General features: G+C 43.4%; 1 protein-coding gene across 3 annotated transcripts in view; it reads right to left on the bottom strand.

The window, feature by feature from the left end:
• TTBK2 (tau tubulin kinase 2) overlaps positions 1–17,914 on the bottom strand; it is a 205,336-nt gene that overhangs the window by 161,694 nt on the left and 25,728 nt on the right. For all 3 annotated transcript variants that reach the window (XM_066276907.1, XM_066276906.1, XM_066276908.1), the window contains one exon: positions 16,909–17,044. In XM_066276907.1, coding sequence (XP_066133004.1) covers positions 16,909–16,977 — 69 coding nt within the window. In that variant the 5' untranslated portion in view covers positions 16,978–17,044. The remainder of the gene's footprint in view (positions 1–16,908; positions 17,045–17,914) is intronic.

The following is a 17,914-nucleotide window of genomic DNA, read 5'->3' as shown; positions in this document are numbered from 1 at the left end:
CTTTCTCTGCCTGACCTGTGGTGGTACAGTGGATAAAGCGTCAACCTGGAACACTGAAGTTGCCAGTTCAAAACCCTGGACTTGGCTGGTCAAGGCACATATGGGAGTTGATGCTTCCTGCTCCTCCCCCTTTCTCTCTCTCTCTCTCTCTCTCTCTCTGTTTCTGTCTCTCTTCTCTAAAATAAATAAATAAATAAATAATGTTTAAAAAAAAAAAAAACGGCTTTCTTGACAAAAAGAAACCATTGAGCAGAGAAAGACAAGGCTTGCTTCAGTCGCAGAGCAAATGCGTCTTTCTCGGCAAAATGAGACTGATGAGCATAGAGAAACAAGGCTTGCCTCAGATGCAAGACAAAAAAGCCTGTCTCGACAAAATGAGTCCCTTGAACAAAGGCAGGAGAGAAATGCAAAAAAACGACAGAGTAATGCTGACCAAAACGCAAAAAGGATTAAAACAGTTTCAAACGGAGAAACTTTAATTTTTGAGCATTCCTCTGATGACATGAATATTAAATGTGAACACCGTCCTTAAACTTCAAGTTAGAAACTAATCGATTTCACCGTGGCGGCATTTTTTTTACCTGAGCCTGCATTTGGACACGGTCAACTTTATGTTGCCTGTTCAAGAGTTCGTGAAAGAACGGACGTAAAATTAAAAATAATTGATGGTCCTCTGCAAGGCGAGCTTAAAAATGATGGAAAGATCTACACAAGAAATGTTGTGTACAAAGAGATCTTTGACATGTGAATTAACATTTTATTATTTAAATCACCTTTATTGAGCTAGCGGTGGCTCTTAAGAAATGTACCGCCAGTGGTTTCCTTCATTGCACTCTACTTTAAGCAATTAAGCAAGTAAAAGGGGGAAACCCCGTGGGGCACTAAGCAAAGGGGCGTCCTCGCAGCCTGCCCTGGGTAATTCAGTTTGAATTAGCAGACATCTTTGCACAAATCATTTTAATTACAATTTATAATATCTAGAACAGCAGTCATTTCGTATGACCGCTGGGCTTTCTAGTATTATTATAAGCAAGTTCTGAAGAGCTAGCAACAGCTATGAGAAACTGGAGTGAGACGACTGATATAATTCAAGCTAGAAACAACCTACAATTAGCCTTCTTCCATTTCCTAAAACTAAGTCTTCTCTTTATCACATTATCAAACATCTAGGATGTGATATAATATAGGAAGTCACTATTGGAGGCACAGAGTGCTAAATCCTAACCAGAGGCCTCAGCTCAAGTCCCACTTTTTTCTCCAGCATTGATACTCAATACTGTATCTAGGCTGATTTCTTTATCTTCTGAATTTCTATAGGAATTATTTGCTTAATCACTTAATCATTTTACTAAGTTAAATATCTGGATAATACTTGCAACCCAGGCTAGGTTGCTTAACTTTCCCACTTTTCATTGTTAATATCCTAGCCCCCAACAGTGAAACTAAGCTCCTTCAAAGAGAAGGCCACTCCATCTACTTTTTGTTTTTTCCATAACATTTGGCAAAGTGGTAACTATATATATACATGTTGGGCAAAACTAGGTTAACAGTTGTCCATATGTAAAAGAATACATGAAAAAAAAAAAAAAAGAATACATGCCCTGGCCAGGTTCTCAATGGATAGGGCATCATCCTGGTGCAGGGAGGTTGTGGGTTCAATCCCTGGTCAGGGCACATATGAGAAGAAACCAATGAGTGCACAACTAAATAGAACAATGAATTGATGCCTCTCCCTTTCTCTCTCTCTCTCTCAATGAAAAAACTTTTTTAAAAAAGAAAAGAATAATAAATAATAATGCAGGAATAAAGTCTTTTGCAAACTCACAATTATAAACCTACTTTTGCCCCACCCTGTATTGCTAAGCAATTATTGTATTTATTGCTTGTATATATGAACCATAATCCTTCTTTAATATCCCCTGATAATGGGAAGAGATATCATAAGGAACCCTGGTATGAGCTCTGGATTAAATAAAAGTTCCAAAATTTTAGCATGATGAGACGGTGGTGCAGTGGATAGAATGATGGCCTGGGATGCTGAGGACCCGGGTTTGAAACCCCAAGGTCGCCGGCTTGAGCACGAGGTTGCTAGCTTGAGTGTGGGATCATAGACATGACTCCATGGTCACTGGCTTGAGCCAAAAGGTCTCTGGCTTAAAGCCCAAGGTGCTGGCTTGAAGCCCAAGGTCGCTGGCTTGAGCCCAAGGTCACTGGCTTGAGCAAAGGATCCCTTGCTCTGCTGTAGCTCCCCAGTCAAGGCACATATGAGAAAGCAATCAATGAATAACTAAGGTGCCGGAACTATGAGTTGATGCTTCTCATCTCTCTCTCTTCCTGTCTGTCTGTCCCTGTCTGTTCCTCTCTCTCTCGCTTAAAAAGAAAAGTTCCAGAATTTAATTTTGGTTAAGTAAATTGCTCTTTGTTGGGTCTTGATTGGTACTTGTAAGTCTTTGTATTTTTTTTTTCATTCAACAAAGTCTAGAGTAACTTAAAATACTCATAAACAGTAACAAAGGAACAACTTTCTAGTTATAAACTGTGATGAGAGATGGCTTTATGTTTTACCCTACAAAAAACTTTATAAATGACAGAAAAAACAAATTTAGGCTAAATTATTTTTCTCCTTGGTCATTCCTATGTCATTTGAACAACAGTAAAGAATTAATTTTCTATTGAGCTTGCTAAGGCCCTAAGACATCAGTGATTAGGAGGGAAAGAGACAGGGGCAGTTTAATATGACAGGGGTATACAGATTAGAGAAAGAATAAAGGCCTATGACAGACTGTTTTCTAAAGATGTCCAAAACAATTTTGCCCATCAGTTTTGCACCTTCAGTATGACCTTGCCACTTTCCCATCAAGAAGTAGAGTTCGGCCCTGGCCGGTTGGCTCAGTGGTAGAGCGTCGGCCTGGCGTGCAGAAGTCCCGGGTTCGATTCCCGGCCAGGGCACACAGGAGAAGCGCCCATCTGCTTCTCCACCCCTCCCCCTCTCCTTCCTCTCTGTCTCTCTCTTCCTCTCCAGCAGCCGAGGCTCCATTGGAGCAAAGATGGCCCGGGCGCTGGGGATGGCTCCTTGGCCTCTGCCCCAGGCGCTAGAGTGGCTCTGGTCGCGGCAGAGCGACGCCCCGGAGGGGCAGAGCATCGCCCCCTGGTGGGCAGAGCGTCGCCCCCTGGTGGGCGTGCTGGGTGGATCCCGGTCAGGCGCATGCGGGAGTCTGTCTGACTGTCTCTCTCCGTTTCTAGCTTCAGAAAAATAAAAAAATAAAAAAAATAAAAAATAAAAAAAAAAGAAGTAGAGTTCGGCCCTGGCCAGTTGGCTCAGTGGTAGAGTGTCGGCCTGGCGTGCAGAAGTCCCGGGTTTGATTCCCGGCCAGGGCACACAGGAGAGGCGCCCATCTGCTTCTCCACCCCTCCCCCTCTCCTTCCTCTCTGTCTCTCTCTTCCCCTCCAGCAGCCGAGGCTCCATTGGAGCAGAAGATGGCCCGGGCGCTGGGGATAGCTCCTTGGCCTCTGCCCCAGGCGCTAGAGTGGCTCTGGTCGCGACAGAGCGATGCCCCGGATGGGTAGAGCATCGCCACCTGGTGGGCCTGCCGGGTGGATCCTGGTCGGGCGCATGCGGGAGTCTGTCTGCCTCCCCATTTCCAACTTCAGAAAAATACAAAAAATACAAAAAATTTTAAAAAATTACAAAAAGAAGTAGAGTTCATTTTCCCACCCCCTTAAATATGTGTGGATTTGTAGCTGCTTTAACCAACAGAACATGGCAAATTAACACTGTCCTAGTTCTAATAATAGCCCTTAAACAGCCTTATAGCTTCTATTACCTGTTTCTCAAAAGCCAGCCACCTGAGAAAAGCCTGTGAAGTGGTCCTAGAAAAATGGGCCACCCCCTGGCCGGTTGGCTCAGCGGTAGAGCGTCGGCCTAGCGTGCGGAGGACCCGGGTTCGATTCCCGGCCAGGGCACACAGGAGAAGCGCCCATTTGCTTCTCCACCCCTCCGCCGCGCTTTCCTCTCTGTATCTCTCTTCCCCTCCCGCAGCCAAGGCTCCATTGGAGCAAAGATGGCCCGGGCGCTGGGGATGGCTCTGTGGCCTCTGCCTCAGGCGCTAGAGTGGCTCTGGTCGCAACATGGCGACGCCCAGGATGGGCAGAGCATCGCCCCCTGGTGGGCAGAGCGTCGCCCCTGGTGGGCGTGCCGGGTGGATCCCGGTCGGGTGCATGCGGGAGTCTGTCAGACTGTCTCTCCCTGTTTCCAGCTTCAGAAAAATGAAAAAAGAAAAAAAAAAAAAAAAAAAGAAAAATGGGCCACCAAGATAAAGGGAGGGTGAAGAAACTAAGAACCCCCAAGACACCAAACCATCTAGACGTGAATCCTCCAACCCAACCAACCCTGCTAGCACTGCATGGCTATGGGACAAACCACCTAGGCAAACTCTTCCCAAATTCTTAGTCGACAAAACTGTGAACAAAATAGATGATTATTTTAAGCCTCTAAGTTTTGATGTAGTTGTTATATAACAATAGATAACCAAAACACAATCCTTAACAATGAACCTATGATTTTTCACTAAAAGTGCCACTGTGCCTCCACCATGTGGGTGATATACTCCATACACATATATTAGCTCTAACTATCAGGAAAGAGTAACTAGGCCAGGCATAACTTCATTTGCCACTTCTGGTGAACAGCCAACCTTTATGGCAGTACTAACTTCAAAGCTCTCACCAGAGCAACACTCATTCCCGACTTACATAAAAGATTACCAATTGTTGGAATCGCCCTGCACCAGTCCATGCTGATGACATGCATGGTCCTTTTCTTAAGATTCACTTAAGTAAATTTTCAAAGCCTAACCAGTAAAACACTATACCATAAAAATAAAAATTTTACTTCTAAAGGAGAATTTTCTTTTTCCAATCTGTTCATAGACTAAGGAAACCACTAAAATAGCTTTGTTAAACCTGCTAATGGAACACAGTTTTTGGTAACAAAAAACTAGGTATATTTAAGTATATCCAAAATGAAAATAGCTCCTTTAAGAGGAGGAGAGATGGCAGATTCCAAGTCTAGGGCAAGAAAGCCATCAAAAAACTGTTAGGATCATGTTAAAAGAACTTAGGAGACAACTTGAGAGTGTCTTCCTAGTCAAATGAGAAAATTTGAGCATCAATAAGGATAACAACTACAATAAATAAAAACATTAAAGTTGTTTAAATCCGCCTGACCGGGCGGTGGCGCAGTGGATAGAGTGTCAGACTGGGATGCAAAAAAACCAGGTTCGAGACCCCAAGGTCGCCAGCTTGAGTGAGGGCTCATATGGTTTGAGCAAAAGCTCACCAGCTTGAGCCCAAGGTTGCTGGCTCGAGCAAGGGATTACTCGGTCTGCTGAAGGCCTGCAGTCAAGGCACATATGAGAAAGCAATCAATGAACAACTAAGGTGTCACAATGCGCAACAAAAAACTAATGATTGATGCTTCTCATTTCTCTTCGTTCCTGTCTGTCTGTCCCTGTCTATCCCTTTCTCTGACTCTCTCTCTGTCTCTGAAAAAAAAAAATTGTTTAAATCTATGAATTCTTTATTATATATATATATATATTTTTTTTTCTTCTTTCCAAGGGAAAGGAAGGAAGATAGAGAGACAGACTCCCACACATGCCCCAACAAGGATCAACCGGACAACCCTCATCTGGGGCCAATTCTCTGCACATCTGGGGCCATGTTCACAACTGAGCTATTTTTAGCACCAGAGGCAGAGGCTCCATGGAGCCATCCTCTGTGCCTAGGGCCAATGTGCTCAAATCAATCGAACCATAGCTGTGGGAGGAGAAGAGAGAGATAGAGAAGGGGAGGCAGAGGGGTATAGAAGCACATGGTCACTTCCTCTGTGTGCCCTGACCAAGAATTGAACCTGGGACCATCCACACCCCAGGCCAACGCTCTATACCACTGAGCCAACCGACCAGGGCCCTTAATTTTATTTTTACAAATCTCATTGGTTAATATCAGATAATTCTAGGACACCTGTTTATTATTTGTAAAACTGGTAAACTGAGAAAAGAAATAAGCATTTATCCTGTTCTTCTAATCAGACTGTATCTCAGGTAATCTAACAATTGATGATGAAAATTTTTGCTGTATAGATGTACTTTAATAAATGAAAGAATGATAGAACATCACAAATCTGCAATCCCTAATGAATTAACAGACCTAGACAATGACAATTTATAGTAGTAACACCACAAAAATGATAGGAAATCAGGCAGTATGTGCCTCCTATTGAAAGTTCATGATACTCTTTATAAAAAAAACTGCTTACCTCAGATTAGATCTGAACTCAGATTTAATCAAGCTTCTATATGTAATTAACAATTACATAAAACACATCACAGAAACATGTTATTACCACATGGAAACAATCAGAAAAATCCATATCATGGAATTGTACATGCAAATGACCTAGTTTCTCCAACAAATAAATTGCAAGTAAAAAGAGATGTAAAAAAAACCCCTAAAAATTAAAAAATTTAACTGATGCCTGACCAGGCAGTGGCACAGTGGATACAGCATCGGACTGGGATGCGGAGGACCCAGGTTCGAGACCCCAAGGTCGCCAGCTTGAGCACGGGCTTATCTGGCGTGAGCAAAAAGCTCACCAGTTTGGACCCAAGGTCGCTGGCTCCAGCAAGGGGTTACTCGGTCTGCTGAAGGCCCACGGTCAAGGCATATATGAGAAAGCAATCAATGAACTAAAGTGTCACTATGAAAAACTGATGATTGATGCTTCTCATCTCTCTCTCAGTTCCTGTCTGTCCCTATCTATCCCTCTCTCTGACTCTCTCTCTGTCCCTGTTAAAAAAAAAAAAAATTTAACTGATGTCACCAATTGCAATATCCAGACTTTATTTGAATTTGATTCAAACCATTAAATATTTTTTATGATCTGTCATCTTGGGCAAGGGAAACAAAAATTTAAAAAAAATTTTTTTCACAGCAAAGGAAACTATTAACAAAATGAAAAGACAATCCACTGAATGGGAGAACATATTTGCCAATGATAAGGCTAATAAGGGCTTAATATCCAAAATGTATAAAGAATTTATAAAACTCAACACCAAAAATACAAACAATCCAATTAAGAAATGAGCAAAGGACCTGAATAGACAGTTCTCCAAAGAGGCATACAGATGCCCAACAGACATATGAAAAGACTAGAAAGCCCGGCAGTCATACGAAATGACCACTGTTCTAGATATTATAAATTGTAATTAAAATGATTTGTGCAAAGGTGTCTGCTAATTCAAACTGAATTACCCAGGGCAGGCTGCGAGGACGCCCCTTTGCTTAGTGCCCCACGGGGTTTCCCCCTTTTACTTGCTTAATTGCTTAAAGTAGAGTGCAATGAAGGAAACCACTGGCGGTACATTTCTTAAGAGCCACCGCTAGCTCAATAAATAAAGGTGATTTAAATAATAAAATGTTAATTTACATGTCAAAGATCTCTTTGTACACAACATTTCTTGTGTAGATCTTTCCATCATTTTTAAGCTCGCCTTGCAAATGGGTTAATGTCGAAATAATTCCCCCATTTCATTAAGTAAGGTCTCAGGAACTCTTTTATTCCATTCTAAACGTGCCGAACTGGCTTCTGAGGGATCAAGTATATATAATTGAGTAAACTTTCTTTTCCCGTCAGAAGGATGCAAAGTTCCAGTTTGATGGTAAACTTGACCATGAAGTCAAAAGCAATAAAGTCCTGGTCCAGGCAAGTCAATTGGTTTGTTTCCCATGGACGCAAAAGCAAACGAACTATTAATGGATCGAATGCTATCCATGTACTGTTTGCTATTTGGATGCTGATTAGTCAATAATTTATTCAAGAGTGGTGGATAATTCTCAATTAGTGGAACTACAATGTTTCCGTACTTGCAACATTGAGAAAATCCTTTCTTGCCACGGTCAAATCGATTAGTTTCTAACTTGAAGTTTAAGGACAGTGTTCACATTTAATATTCATGTCACCAGAGGAATGCTCAAAAATTAGTTTCTCCGTTTGAAACTGTTTTAATCCTTTTTGCGTTTTGGTCAGCATTACTCTGTCGGTTTTTTTGCATTTCTCTCCTGCCTTTGTTCAAGGGACTCATTTTGTCGAGACAGGCTTTTTTGTCTTGCATCTGAGGCAAGCCTTGTTTCTCTATGCTCATCAGTCTCATTTTGCCGAGAAAGACGCATTTGCTCTGCGACTGAAGCAAGCCTTGTCTTTCTCTGCCCAGTGGTTTCTTTTTGTCGAGAAAGCCGTTTTTGTGCAACTTTAGCTCCTTTTCTCTCCTCTTCAGTGCTGTATTTTCTAGGAGGCATTCTTAAAAGAAAGTACGTTAAGACGTAGTTTTTATGTAAAACAGATGATTGCCAATGCAAACAAATGTTCACCTTCCCCCTGACCCGCTCAATTTGCGTTCAGCCGTGGCAACTTCACCCCATTGGTTAGTACAGTTACACAAGCAACCAATAAGCTATCGGCGACAGACACTTAAGCCGCATATAATAAAGATGCTCAAGTCACTAACCATCAGAGATATGCAAATTAAAACTACAATGAGGTATCACTTCACACATCTTTGTGACAGCAGGGATGGACCCAGAGAGTATTATGCTAAGTGAAAGAAACCAGTCAGAGAAAGATAAGTACCACATGCTTTCATTCATATGTGGAACTCAATGAATAAAATAAACTAACAAAACAAAATAGAAACAGACTCATAGACACAAAAAACAGACAGCTGTCAGAGGGGAGGGTGGTTGCAGGACTGGATGAAAAAGGTGAAGAAATTAAGCAAAAACAGACAAACAAGCAAAAAGCAAATAAAAACGTCCAGAGCCCTGGCCAGTTGGCTCAGTGGGAGAACGCTGACCCAGCGTGTGGAAGTCCCAGGTTCAATTCCTGGCCAGGGCACACAGAAGCACCCATCTGCTTCTCCACCCCTCCCCCTCTCCTTTCTCTGTCTCTCTCTTCCCCTTCCGCAGCCAAGGCTCCATTAGAGCAAAGTTGGCCTGGGCACTGAGGATGACTCTGTGGCCTCTGCCTCAGGCACTAGAATGGCTCTGGTGTCAACAGAGCGACGCCCCAGATGGGCAGAGCATAGCCCCCTGGTGGGCTTGCTGGATGGAACCAGGTCGGGCACATGCAGGATTCTGTCTCTCTAGTCTGTCTCTCTGCCTCCCCACTTCTCACTTCAGAAAAATACATACACACCAAAAAAAAAAAGAAAAACAACCTCCAGATAGATCAATTGGTTAGAGCATTGTCCAGAAGTACAGAGGTTGCGGGTTCAGTCCCTGGTCAGGGCACATACAGGAGCAGATTGATGTTCCTATCTCTCTCTCTCTCTCCTTCCTCTCTTGCTAAAAAAAAACCCAATAAATAAAAATTTTTAAAAAATAAACCTCATAGACATAGTCAATAGCATAATGATTAGCAGGGGAGAAAGGGGCTGGAGGTACAGATGGTAGTAGTGGAAGGAGACAAAGGGGTGAACACACAATACAATATACAGATGATGTACTACAGAACTGTACACTTGAAACCTATACAATTAACCAATGTCACCCCAATATATTAAATAAAAAATAATAATTTACAAAACAGGGCCCAGGTCTGTTGGCTCAGCAGTACAGTGTTGGCCCTGCGTGTGGATGTCCCAGGTTTGATTTCTGGTCAGGGCACATAGAAGTCTGCTTTCTCCACCCCTCCCCCTCTACCTTCTCTTTCTCTGTTTCTCTTTTCTCCTCCCGCAGCCATAGCTCAGTTGGAGTAGGTTGGCTCTAAGCTCTGAGGATGGCTCTATGGCCTTGTCTCAGGTGCTAAAATAGCTCAGTTGCTGAGCAACAAAGCAACAGCCCCAGATGGGCAGAGCATTGGCCCCTAGTGGGTGGATCCTGGACGGGGTGCATGCGGGAGTCTGTTTCTCTGCTGCCCTGCTTCTCACTTAAGAAAAATGGATTTACAAAACAATTAGGGGAGTTTTTTAAAGCTAAAAGAATAAAAGCTAAAAGAACACTTGATATTAAGAAATTATTACATTTTTAGGTGTGATAATGATATTATGATTATGTTTTAAAAAGAAATCTTTATCTTTTAGAGATACATACAGAGGTACAGACAGAAAAAATGCTAAAGGAAAAGATATGCTTAAAATATTTTGGAAAGGAGGTTAAAATAATGAAACTGATAGATATGTAAATTCCAAACTGCCCTCTTGATGTTCCGCTTATCTGTCAGATCTCACCCTTACTGGACTATCACCCCTGAGACAAAGGAATTCCAAAAAACTGAGAAGCCACCCCAAGGAGGGGCTCCGGACATACCAGGAATTTTGCCTCAGTATCTCCTCAGGCTCTCCCAAACACTATATAACTCGCCCCTAGTCTGTAACCGGCAGGGTTCGTTTCTTCCTTTCTTTTTTTTTATTTTATTTTATTTATTTTTTTTTTCATTTTTTCTGAAGCTGGAAATGGGGAGACAGTCAGACAGACTCCCGCATGCGCCCGACTGGGATCCACCCGGCACGCCCACCAGGGGCGACGCTCTGCCCACCAGGGGGCGATAATCTGCCCATCCTGGGCGTCGCCATGTTGCGACCAGAGCCACTCTAGTGCCTGGGGCAGAGGCCACAGAGCCATCCCCAGCGCCCGGGCAATCTTTGCTCCAATGGAGCCTTGGCTGCGGGAGGGGAAGAGAGAGACAGAGAGGAAAGCGCGGCGGAGGGGTGGAGAAGCAAATGGGCGCTTCTCCTGTGTGCCCTGGCCGGGAATCGAACCCGGGTCCTCTGCACGCTAGGCCGACGCTCTACCGCTGAGCCAACCGGCCAGGGCCGTTTCTTCCTTTCAATAAAGCCTGTTACTCTGGTCTTTCAGACTCCCATGGATTCCAACATTTGGTGCGAAACCCGGGACAGGGTACTAACTGCCTGGACGATCCCTCTTTGCCATCCAAACTTACAACCAGGGAAGCAATGGGCAGCGGCAGCTCATCCCGGGCTTACTCCCTGATTCTGTTTGGATGTGTAATTGTAGGTCGATTGGCCGGCAGTCTAACCCTGTCCTGAACCCCTGCTGGACCAGAAAGGTAAGGAGTTTCTCCCTTCCCCTTCCCCGGTTGGCCTCTAAATTTCTCTCTACAAACACTCCTTCCTGGTCGGACGGTTTTCTCTGACACGCCTCACGTTTTGAGGGGTTTGACTTTCAGTCTCAGTGGACTGCACGGAAGACTAGGCGCCTAGCCAAACCTCTCCACTCTCTCGGACTTCTGGTCCTCGGAGCTCCCTGACAGGTGGTGACGACCTCTATCAGGGACGACTCCCCCACACGGAGATTCTCTCCTCTTGGAACAGTGACAAAAGGCGAGGACGCCCCCTCTTGCTCACCTGTCTCCACTATGGGCTCTTCAGAGTCGAAGCCTTCCGACCAGACACCTCTAGGATGTCTCATAAAAATCCTCACCAAACTCGGTCTCTCAGACCTCAAACCGAAGAAATTAATTTTCTTCTGTAACACAGTGTGGCCCCAATACAAACTAGACAATGACTCCCATTGGCCTGAAAACAGGACATTCGATTACAATATCCTAAGAGATCTTGACAATTTCTGCCACCGGCCAGGGAGGGCATCAGAAATTCCTTATGTAGGACCTCGTGGCGCAACGGTAGCGTGTCTGACTCCAGAAATTCCTTATGTGCAGGCTTTTCTTCTCCCTTCTCTCCTGTCCTTAATTTCTGTACCTTCTGTTCTACACGCAGGCCGTTTTTGGCCAAAAAATCCTCACGTAAAACCTTTGCTCCTAATCTTTCCTTCTCTGTGGACTCCCAACTCTCTCCCTCCTGCCTGACCCCTGAGGGCACTCCTCTCTCGGGACCCCTCTCTACTCCCTCAGCAAATCTTTTTTGCTGGAGTCTCTTCCCTCCAGAAAGCCCCTTCCCTTCACTAAATCCTGTTTTCTCATTTCACCAGTCTCTCTTTCTCCTCCCCTACTGGCCGGGGGCCTCTCCCTTCTCCACTGTGTTCTTCGTCCCCTCCCCCCTCCTTAGAAGCTGTGGCTCTGGCTGTGGTGCCTGTCTCATCTCTGACCTTTCTTCCCTCCTTACAAACTGCAGTTCTGTCTGTGTCTTCTCCAACCCCTCCTCCCTCCTTACAAACTGTGACTGTGCCTCTTTCCTCCTCGTCTTCTCCCCTCTCCTCAGAGCTCTAAATCCTTTTGACTCCTATGACCATGTGGCGCCACACCAATACTTTAACCTCCTCCTCCTCCTCCTACTGCAGATTCTGACCCTTCTTCTTTTCATCCAGCTGTTCACACTGTCCATCCATCTGCTTTCTCTTTCTCTCTCTATGCTGGCAACTCCCTGCCATCTCAAAAAACTTAAAAAGCAGAATTATATTAAGCTATGTGAGTAAGGAATCTGTCTTGTCTCTTTGTCAGAAAATATCTCTAGTATAATTTGAATTGGAACAAGTAAAGCGCGCTCATTTAAATTCCTTAATTCATAACTTTTATGTAAAGTCTTTGTTTAATGTGTAACTGTGTCTGTTTCTAAGGCCTTAAACCAATAATTACCCACCTCTTAAACCAGGTTTACTCATCTCCATGGACTCTCCCTGCAATACCCCCATCCTTCCTGTTTGAAAACCTTCAGGAGTTTATCACCTCGTACAAGCCTTACACCTAATCAATGAGGCAGTAATTCCCCTCCATCCAGTAGTCCCTAATCTCTGTAAGTTACTGTCACACATTTTCTCAAACACCACTCACTTCATGGTCCTAGACCTCAAGAATGCCTTCTTCACCATTCCTCTACAACCTGACTCTTACTTTCTGTTTGCTTTTACCCAGACACTAATGCAGCCCAGCAATTTACCTGGATTGTCTTACCCCAGGGGATCAGAAACAGCCCACACCTGTTTCGGCAGGCACTAGCTCAGGATATAACAGCATGCAACATATACATATAACAATATGTAGATGATCTACTCCTCTATAGCCCCTCCCTGCCTGCCTCAAGGAGATACACCCTTAACTTCCTCACTATGAAGTGATATCATGTCTTCTCTGCTAAGGCTCAACTTTATTCTCAGTCCCTAGTCTATCTAGGCATCGCCTTAACCCCCACCACCTGAAGTCTCACTCTAGATCAAACTCAGACCCTCCACAGTCTCCAACCACCTACCACCACAGATCAAATCTTTTCTTTCCTTGGTCTAATAGGCTTCTTTAAACACTGAATTCCCAATTTTGCTCTTAGTCAAGCCCCTCAGTGAGATCTTCTGAGCATGGCTTTTAAGGTCTATAATGACCAAAGAAGTAACAGAAAAGGCAAATAAGGCCCAAAAGAGGTCAGAAAATACCAGCTTTTGGCTCCAGTGCCCTAAAGGGCTTCAGAAGATTCCATCAAGGCCTTGCTTCAAGAGTGGAAAAAAGGTCATTGAACTGAAGCCTGCTAGGCTTCCTGGCCCCATCAAGGGACACACCTCTGCTGTGGAAAGAGGGACATGAGAAGGTAAGCTGCCCCCTTGCTCCATGGAGGGAGGGTTCAGTCTCTTCTAGCCCTGCTCCAGCTACCTGTGACCTGACCTTGCCCAGTATGCTGGGAATTGCCACTGAAGGCCCAAGGACATCGTTCATGAACCTAAGGTATTTCTTCCAAGTAGCAGATAAACTGATCTCATTTCTTGTAAACACAAGGGCCATCTACTATGCTTCGCTTGAATATTTAAGTTTTATTTATCCCTGAAAGATCTCTACTGTGGGTATTGACAGTCTGAGTTTGTTACTTTATTTAATGTATAGTATCTTCTTTGTTCCTCTTATCTCAATGCCCCATGCCTATTATAGGCTGGGACCTGCTGCTAATTCCAGCTAGAAGCAGTGGTCACTAGGACTTAAACTCTAACTGAAAAGTGTAGAAATGTAACCACCTTTTCTCTAAGTACTTGCAGGATTTACAGGTTACTCAGCAAACTGTTCAAAGACTGTCCAAGAGTCACTTCCAGCATTACATCACCCAAGGACTGACTTTCACATGGACAGGTCCACCACACACCATGATCCCGACAACTCCCACTGCTGCTAAAGTAGAAAAACGGAATGCCTTACTCCAATCACAAACTTGAAGCTGGTTGGTCTACATATGGCAAATATATGAAAAAACTAAGGACTCTTTTAGTCAGGCTTTGGGAAAAGGGAAACTAGGATAAAAAGAAAGTCAACTTGATTGTAACTAGAGGTTAAAAATTTTTAAATCAAGAGTTCTGACTAGAAAGGAATTGTATGGTTTTGATAATAGAAGGTATAAGGTATGGAAATACTTTTGAAAGAAAAAGGAAAAGCAAGTTGTTATGAAGGCCAGTTTTTTCTGGATAAGAAAGTGCATGAAAGCTGAAGGTTTATGTAAGTTGTAGAAGGTTTGTGCAGGTTATAGGTTTGTACCGAGAAAAAAGAATTTGTACAGTCAAAAAACTGGTTTTCAAAGAATGTTTAATCAGTCACCCTAGCTACCAATCCTCTACTCTCCCCACTTATTGGGACGACTCTTTCCTCCATCCTAACCATCTGGAGCTCAGAAACAGACAAACAAAACCAACCCCTTGTCCTTCTATTCTCTATTCACCTCTCAGCCTGCCTCACCCAATCAGGTGCTTCTACTCGTGTGGGACCACAAGCATATGTATCTCCTTACTAATTGTACAGAAACCTGTACCCTAATCTATCTCACCCCAAATATCAACCTAATCCCACCTCATGAGCCTCTTCTAGTTCCTAATACACTATCCATCAATCTAAGGACCAAATGAACTATACAGGTAATTTCTCTTCTTGTTGTTTTAAAATTTTATATAAAAGGAGATCTAGGGACAGGGGGACTGGCCACACTGCCCTATCTTATTCCTACTCTCTCTCTCTCTCTCTCTCTCTAAAGCCCAGCAAATTTGTAAACATGGAGTCAGTGGTTTTGCACAACCTGGGTATCTTGACAATTGCCTTTCATTGGTCCACTCACTCTCCTATTTATTTTTCTAACTTTTAGACCCTGCCTCTTATGTTTGTTCACTAGTTTCTTATAGAAGTGCATGCAGACCTTCGCGAATCAGAAAATTGGAAAAATCTACCTAGCCCTACATACCAACCCTGAAACCTGCCCTCGTGAAACAGAAATATCTGAAACCCTATATCAGCAAACCTCCTAAATCCTATCTTTCAACCCCTACAGATCCCCTAACCCTAAAGCTCTCCCATATCCCTGAAGAACTAGGGAATGAATAGCATTCACTTCTTAATGCTTTTCAGTCTTTTAACCTTTCACATAGTAAGAGGACAAGATCGCTGGGTCTTCTTGGCTGAAGAGGAGCCTACAAATGAACATGAAACATTTCTTTTAGCTCAAGCTAACTGCTCTCTCCAGGGCTGCCAGGAAAAAATATCTCTAACTTCACCATGGAAGAACTTTCACCCCTGCTATACAACCCTCCTTATCTCTGCATTCCTGATCTCCAAATACTTGCCCCCGTCTTTATCAAGTTCCTACAGGCCAGGATGAGAGAAATCTCTAGGATTACCTACAATCAAATGCTCTTACACTCCTATTCCCCAATACCCCAAGGAGAACTTCACGAGGGAAATATCAAATAGGTAGGGATGACAGCAGGAAGAAGCCGCCCCTCAGCCCAAGAAGTTCCCTCCTGAATGTTCTCCAAACCCCCTTCCTTTTAATATTCAGTCCTTCTAAAAACTTACACGAACAGGTTCCCTGTCTCTACAAATCTCCACATGTCCTCCCATTCGAGAGGAACCAGACCAGCATGTCTCATGAGGCTCAACCAGGAGACCATGTATCACCATGTCACTCTGTCCACTTGGCACTCACAGCAAGCAACTAACAATTATTACCTCGCAAAATTTTGTTACTTCCTCACTCAGGTTTTCGGAGACATCACCTGGTTCAGACCTTACAGCATGGAAATTGACCACCTCCTTAACTGGATGAGGGACTTGGCTTAGCAAGATTCCCTTCTTGAGTTCTCTCCAGAAGAAGCAATAATTTTCCAATTTTTTCTTCTCTTTCTCCTCATCACCCCTCATCATATATTATAAAATTAATAACTGCCTTTCTTTTATATGTAACCACAGAGTTGAGAAATGATAGATATGTAAATTCCAAACTGCTCTCTTGATGTTCCACTTATCTGTCAGACCTCACCCTTACTGGACTATCGCCCCTGAGACAAAGGAATTCCAAAAAACTGAGAAGCCGCCCCAAGGAGGGGCTCCGGACATACCAGGAATTTTGCCTCAGTATCTCCTCAGGCTCTCCCAAACACTATATAACTCGCCCCTAGTCTGTAACCGGCGCTCTTCTCCCTGGAGAAGTGCCCAGCAGGGTTCTTTTCTTCCTTTCAATAAAGCCTGTTACTCTGGTCTTTCGGACTCCCATGGATTCCAACAGAAACAAGATTGATCATAAATTGATAACTGTTTAAGCTGAGGCATAAGTATGTGGAGGTTCACTGTATCAATGTCACTATTTTTATGTATACTGACAATTTTCCTTAATAAAAGGTTTAAAAAGAGAAAAGAACAGTTCATTGTACTATATATATTTTTAATTTGTCTGTTCCTTAAGTACACTTTTATTTACCTTACTCAATATTAGTTATCAATGGTTAGAAAAATTTACTATTACATAAAACAAGAGTAAGAATTAGAGCATAAACTAAACTTAATCATAGGTAAAAACCTAAAAATAACTGCTTTAGCAAGCAATATACGTATTATTCTCTAATGAAATGCTATATTTTTTTATCAAGACACCAAAAATTACACCTAAATGTGTACACTCTCTCTCTGAAATGTATACTCACCACTTTCCATCTTTCTTTGATCAGAATCCCAACACTGAGGATATCCGGTTGTTCACTTCCTCCACTCATTGCAACTCACTGATATGAGAAAAAGGCTACACAGGCATCCAGCTCCTAAGGGTAGTTTCCATTTAACCTAAAACAAAAGATACAACAACAGTATATCAGGGCTAATTAACACAAACATTTAAGCACCAATTAGAACTACTAATCCTGTACTTTAATTAGACTGCTCTCTTGGAAAGTGAAGGAACCTAGAAACTCAGTTCAAAAAATTATTTAGTAATTTTTTTTTTTTTTTTTTTTTCATTTTTCTGAAGCTGGAAACGGGGAGAGACAGTCAGACAGACTCCCGCATGCGCCCGACCGGGATCCACCCAGCACGCCCACCAGGGGCGATGCTCTGCCCACCAGGGGGCGATGCTCTGCCCCTCCTGGGTGTCGCCATGTCGCGACCAGAGCCACTCCAGCGCCTGAGGTAGAGGCCACAGAGCCATCCCCAGCGCCCGGGCCATCTTTGCTCCAATGGAGCCTTGGCTGCGGGAGGGGAAGAGAGAGACAGAGAGGAAAGCGCGGCGGAGGGGTGGAGAAGCAAATGGGCGCTTCTCCTCTGTGCCCTGGCCGGGAATCGAACCCGGGTCTATTTAGTAATTATTTTTAAAGAGCATTTATCTTTCCATTACAGATACCCAGTGAAAAAGCTAGACATTACAAAACCATTATATTACAACACAGATATAATTTACAATAGCTGAGACTGCTAAGCGACTACAGAGAAAGCATGATGTCAACAGCAGCTGACCCAGAGAGATGACTATCCTAAGTACAACATATTACTAAAGAAAAAGAGTACTTAATTACAACAGCTCATAGTTTAATAGGTTGTAAGTCAGAGCTTATCATCATCAGAGCTAATAAAAATTTAATGTTACATAATGCACTTAAATGGATAGGAAATAAACATGAGCCAGAGAAAAGGGCTGGTGATCAAACCCAACACAATTAC

Source organism: Saccopteryx bilineata, chromosome 4, assembly GCF_036850765.1.
Source record: "Saccopteryx bilineata isolate mSacBil1 chromosome 4, mSacBil1_pri_phased_curated, whole genome shotgun sequence".
NCBI lineage: Eukaryota > Metazoa > Chordata > Mammalia > Chiroptera > Emballonuridae > Saccopteryx > Saccopteryx bilineata.
Note: the sequence above shows the minus strand (reverse complement) of the source record. Positions and strands in the feature narration are given on the sequence as shown.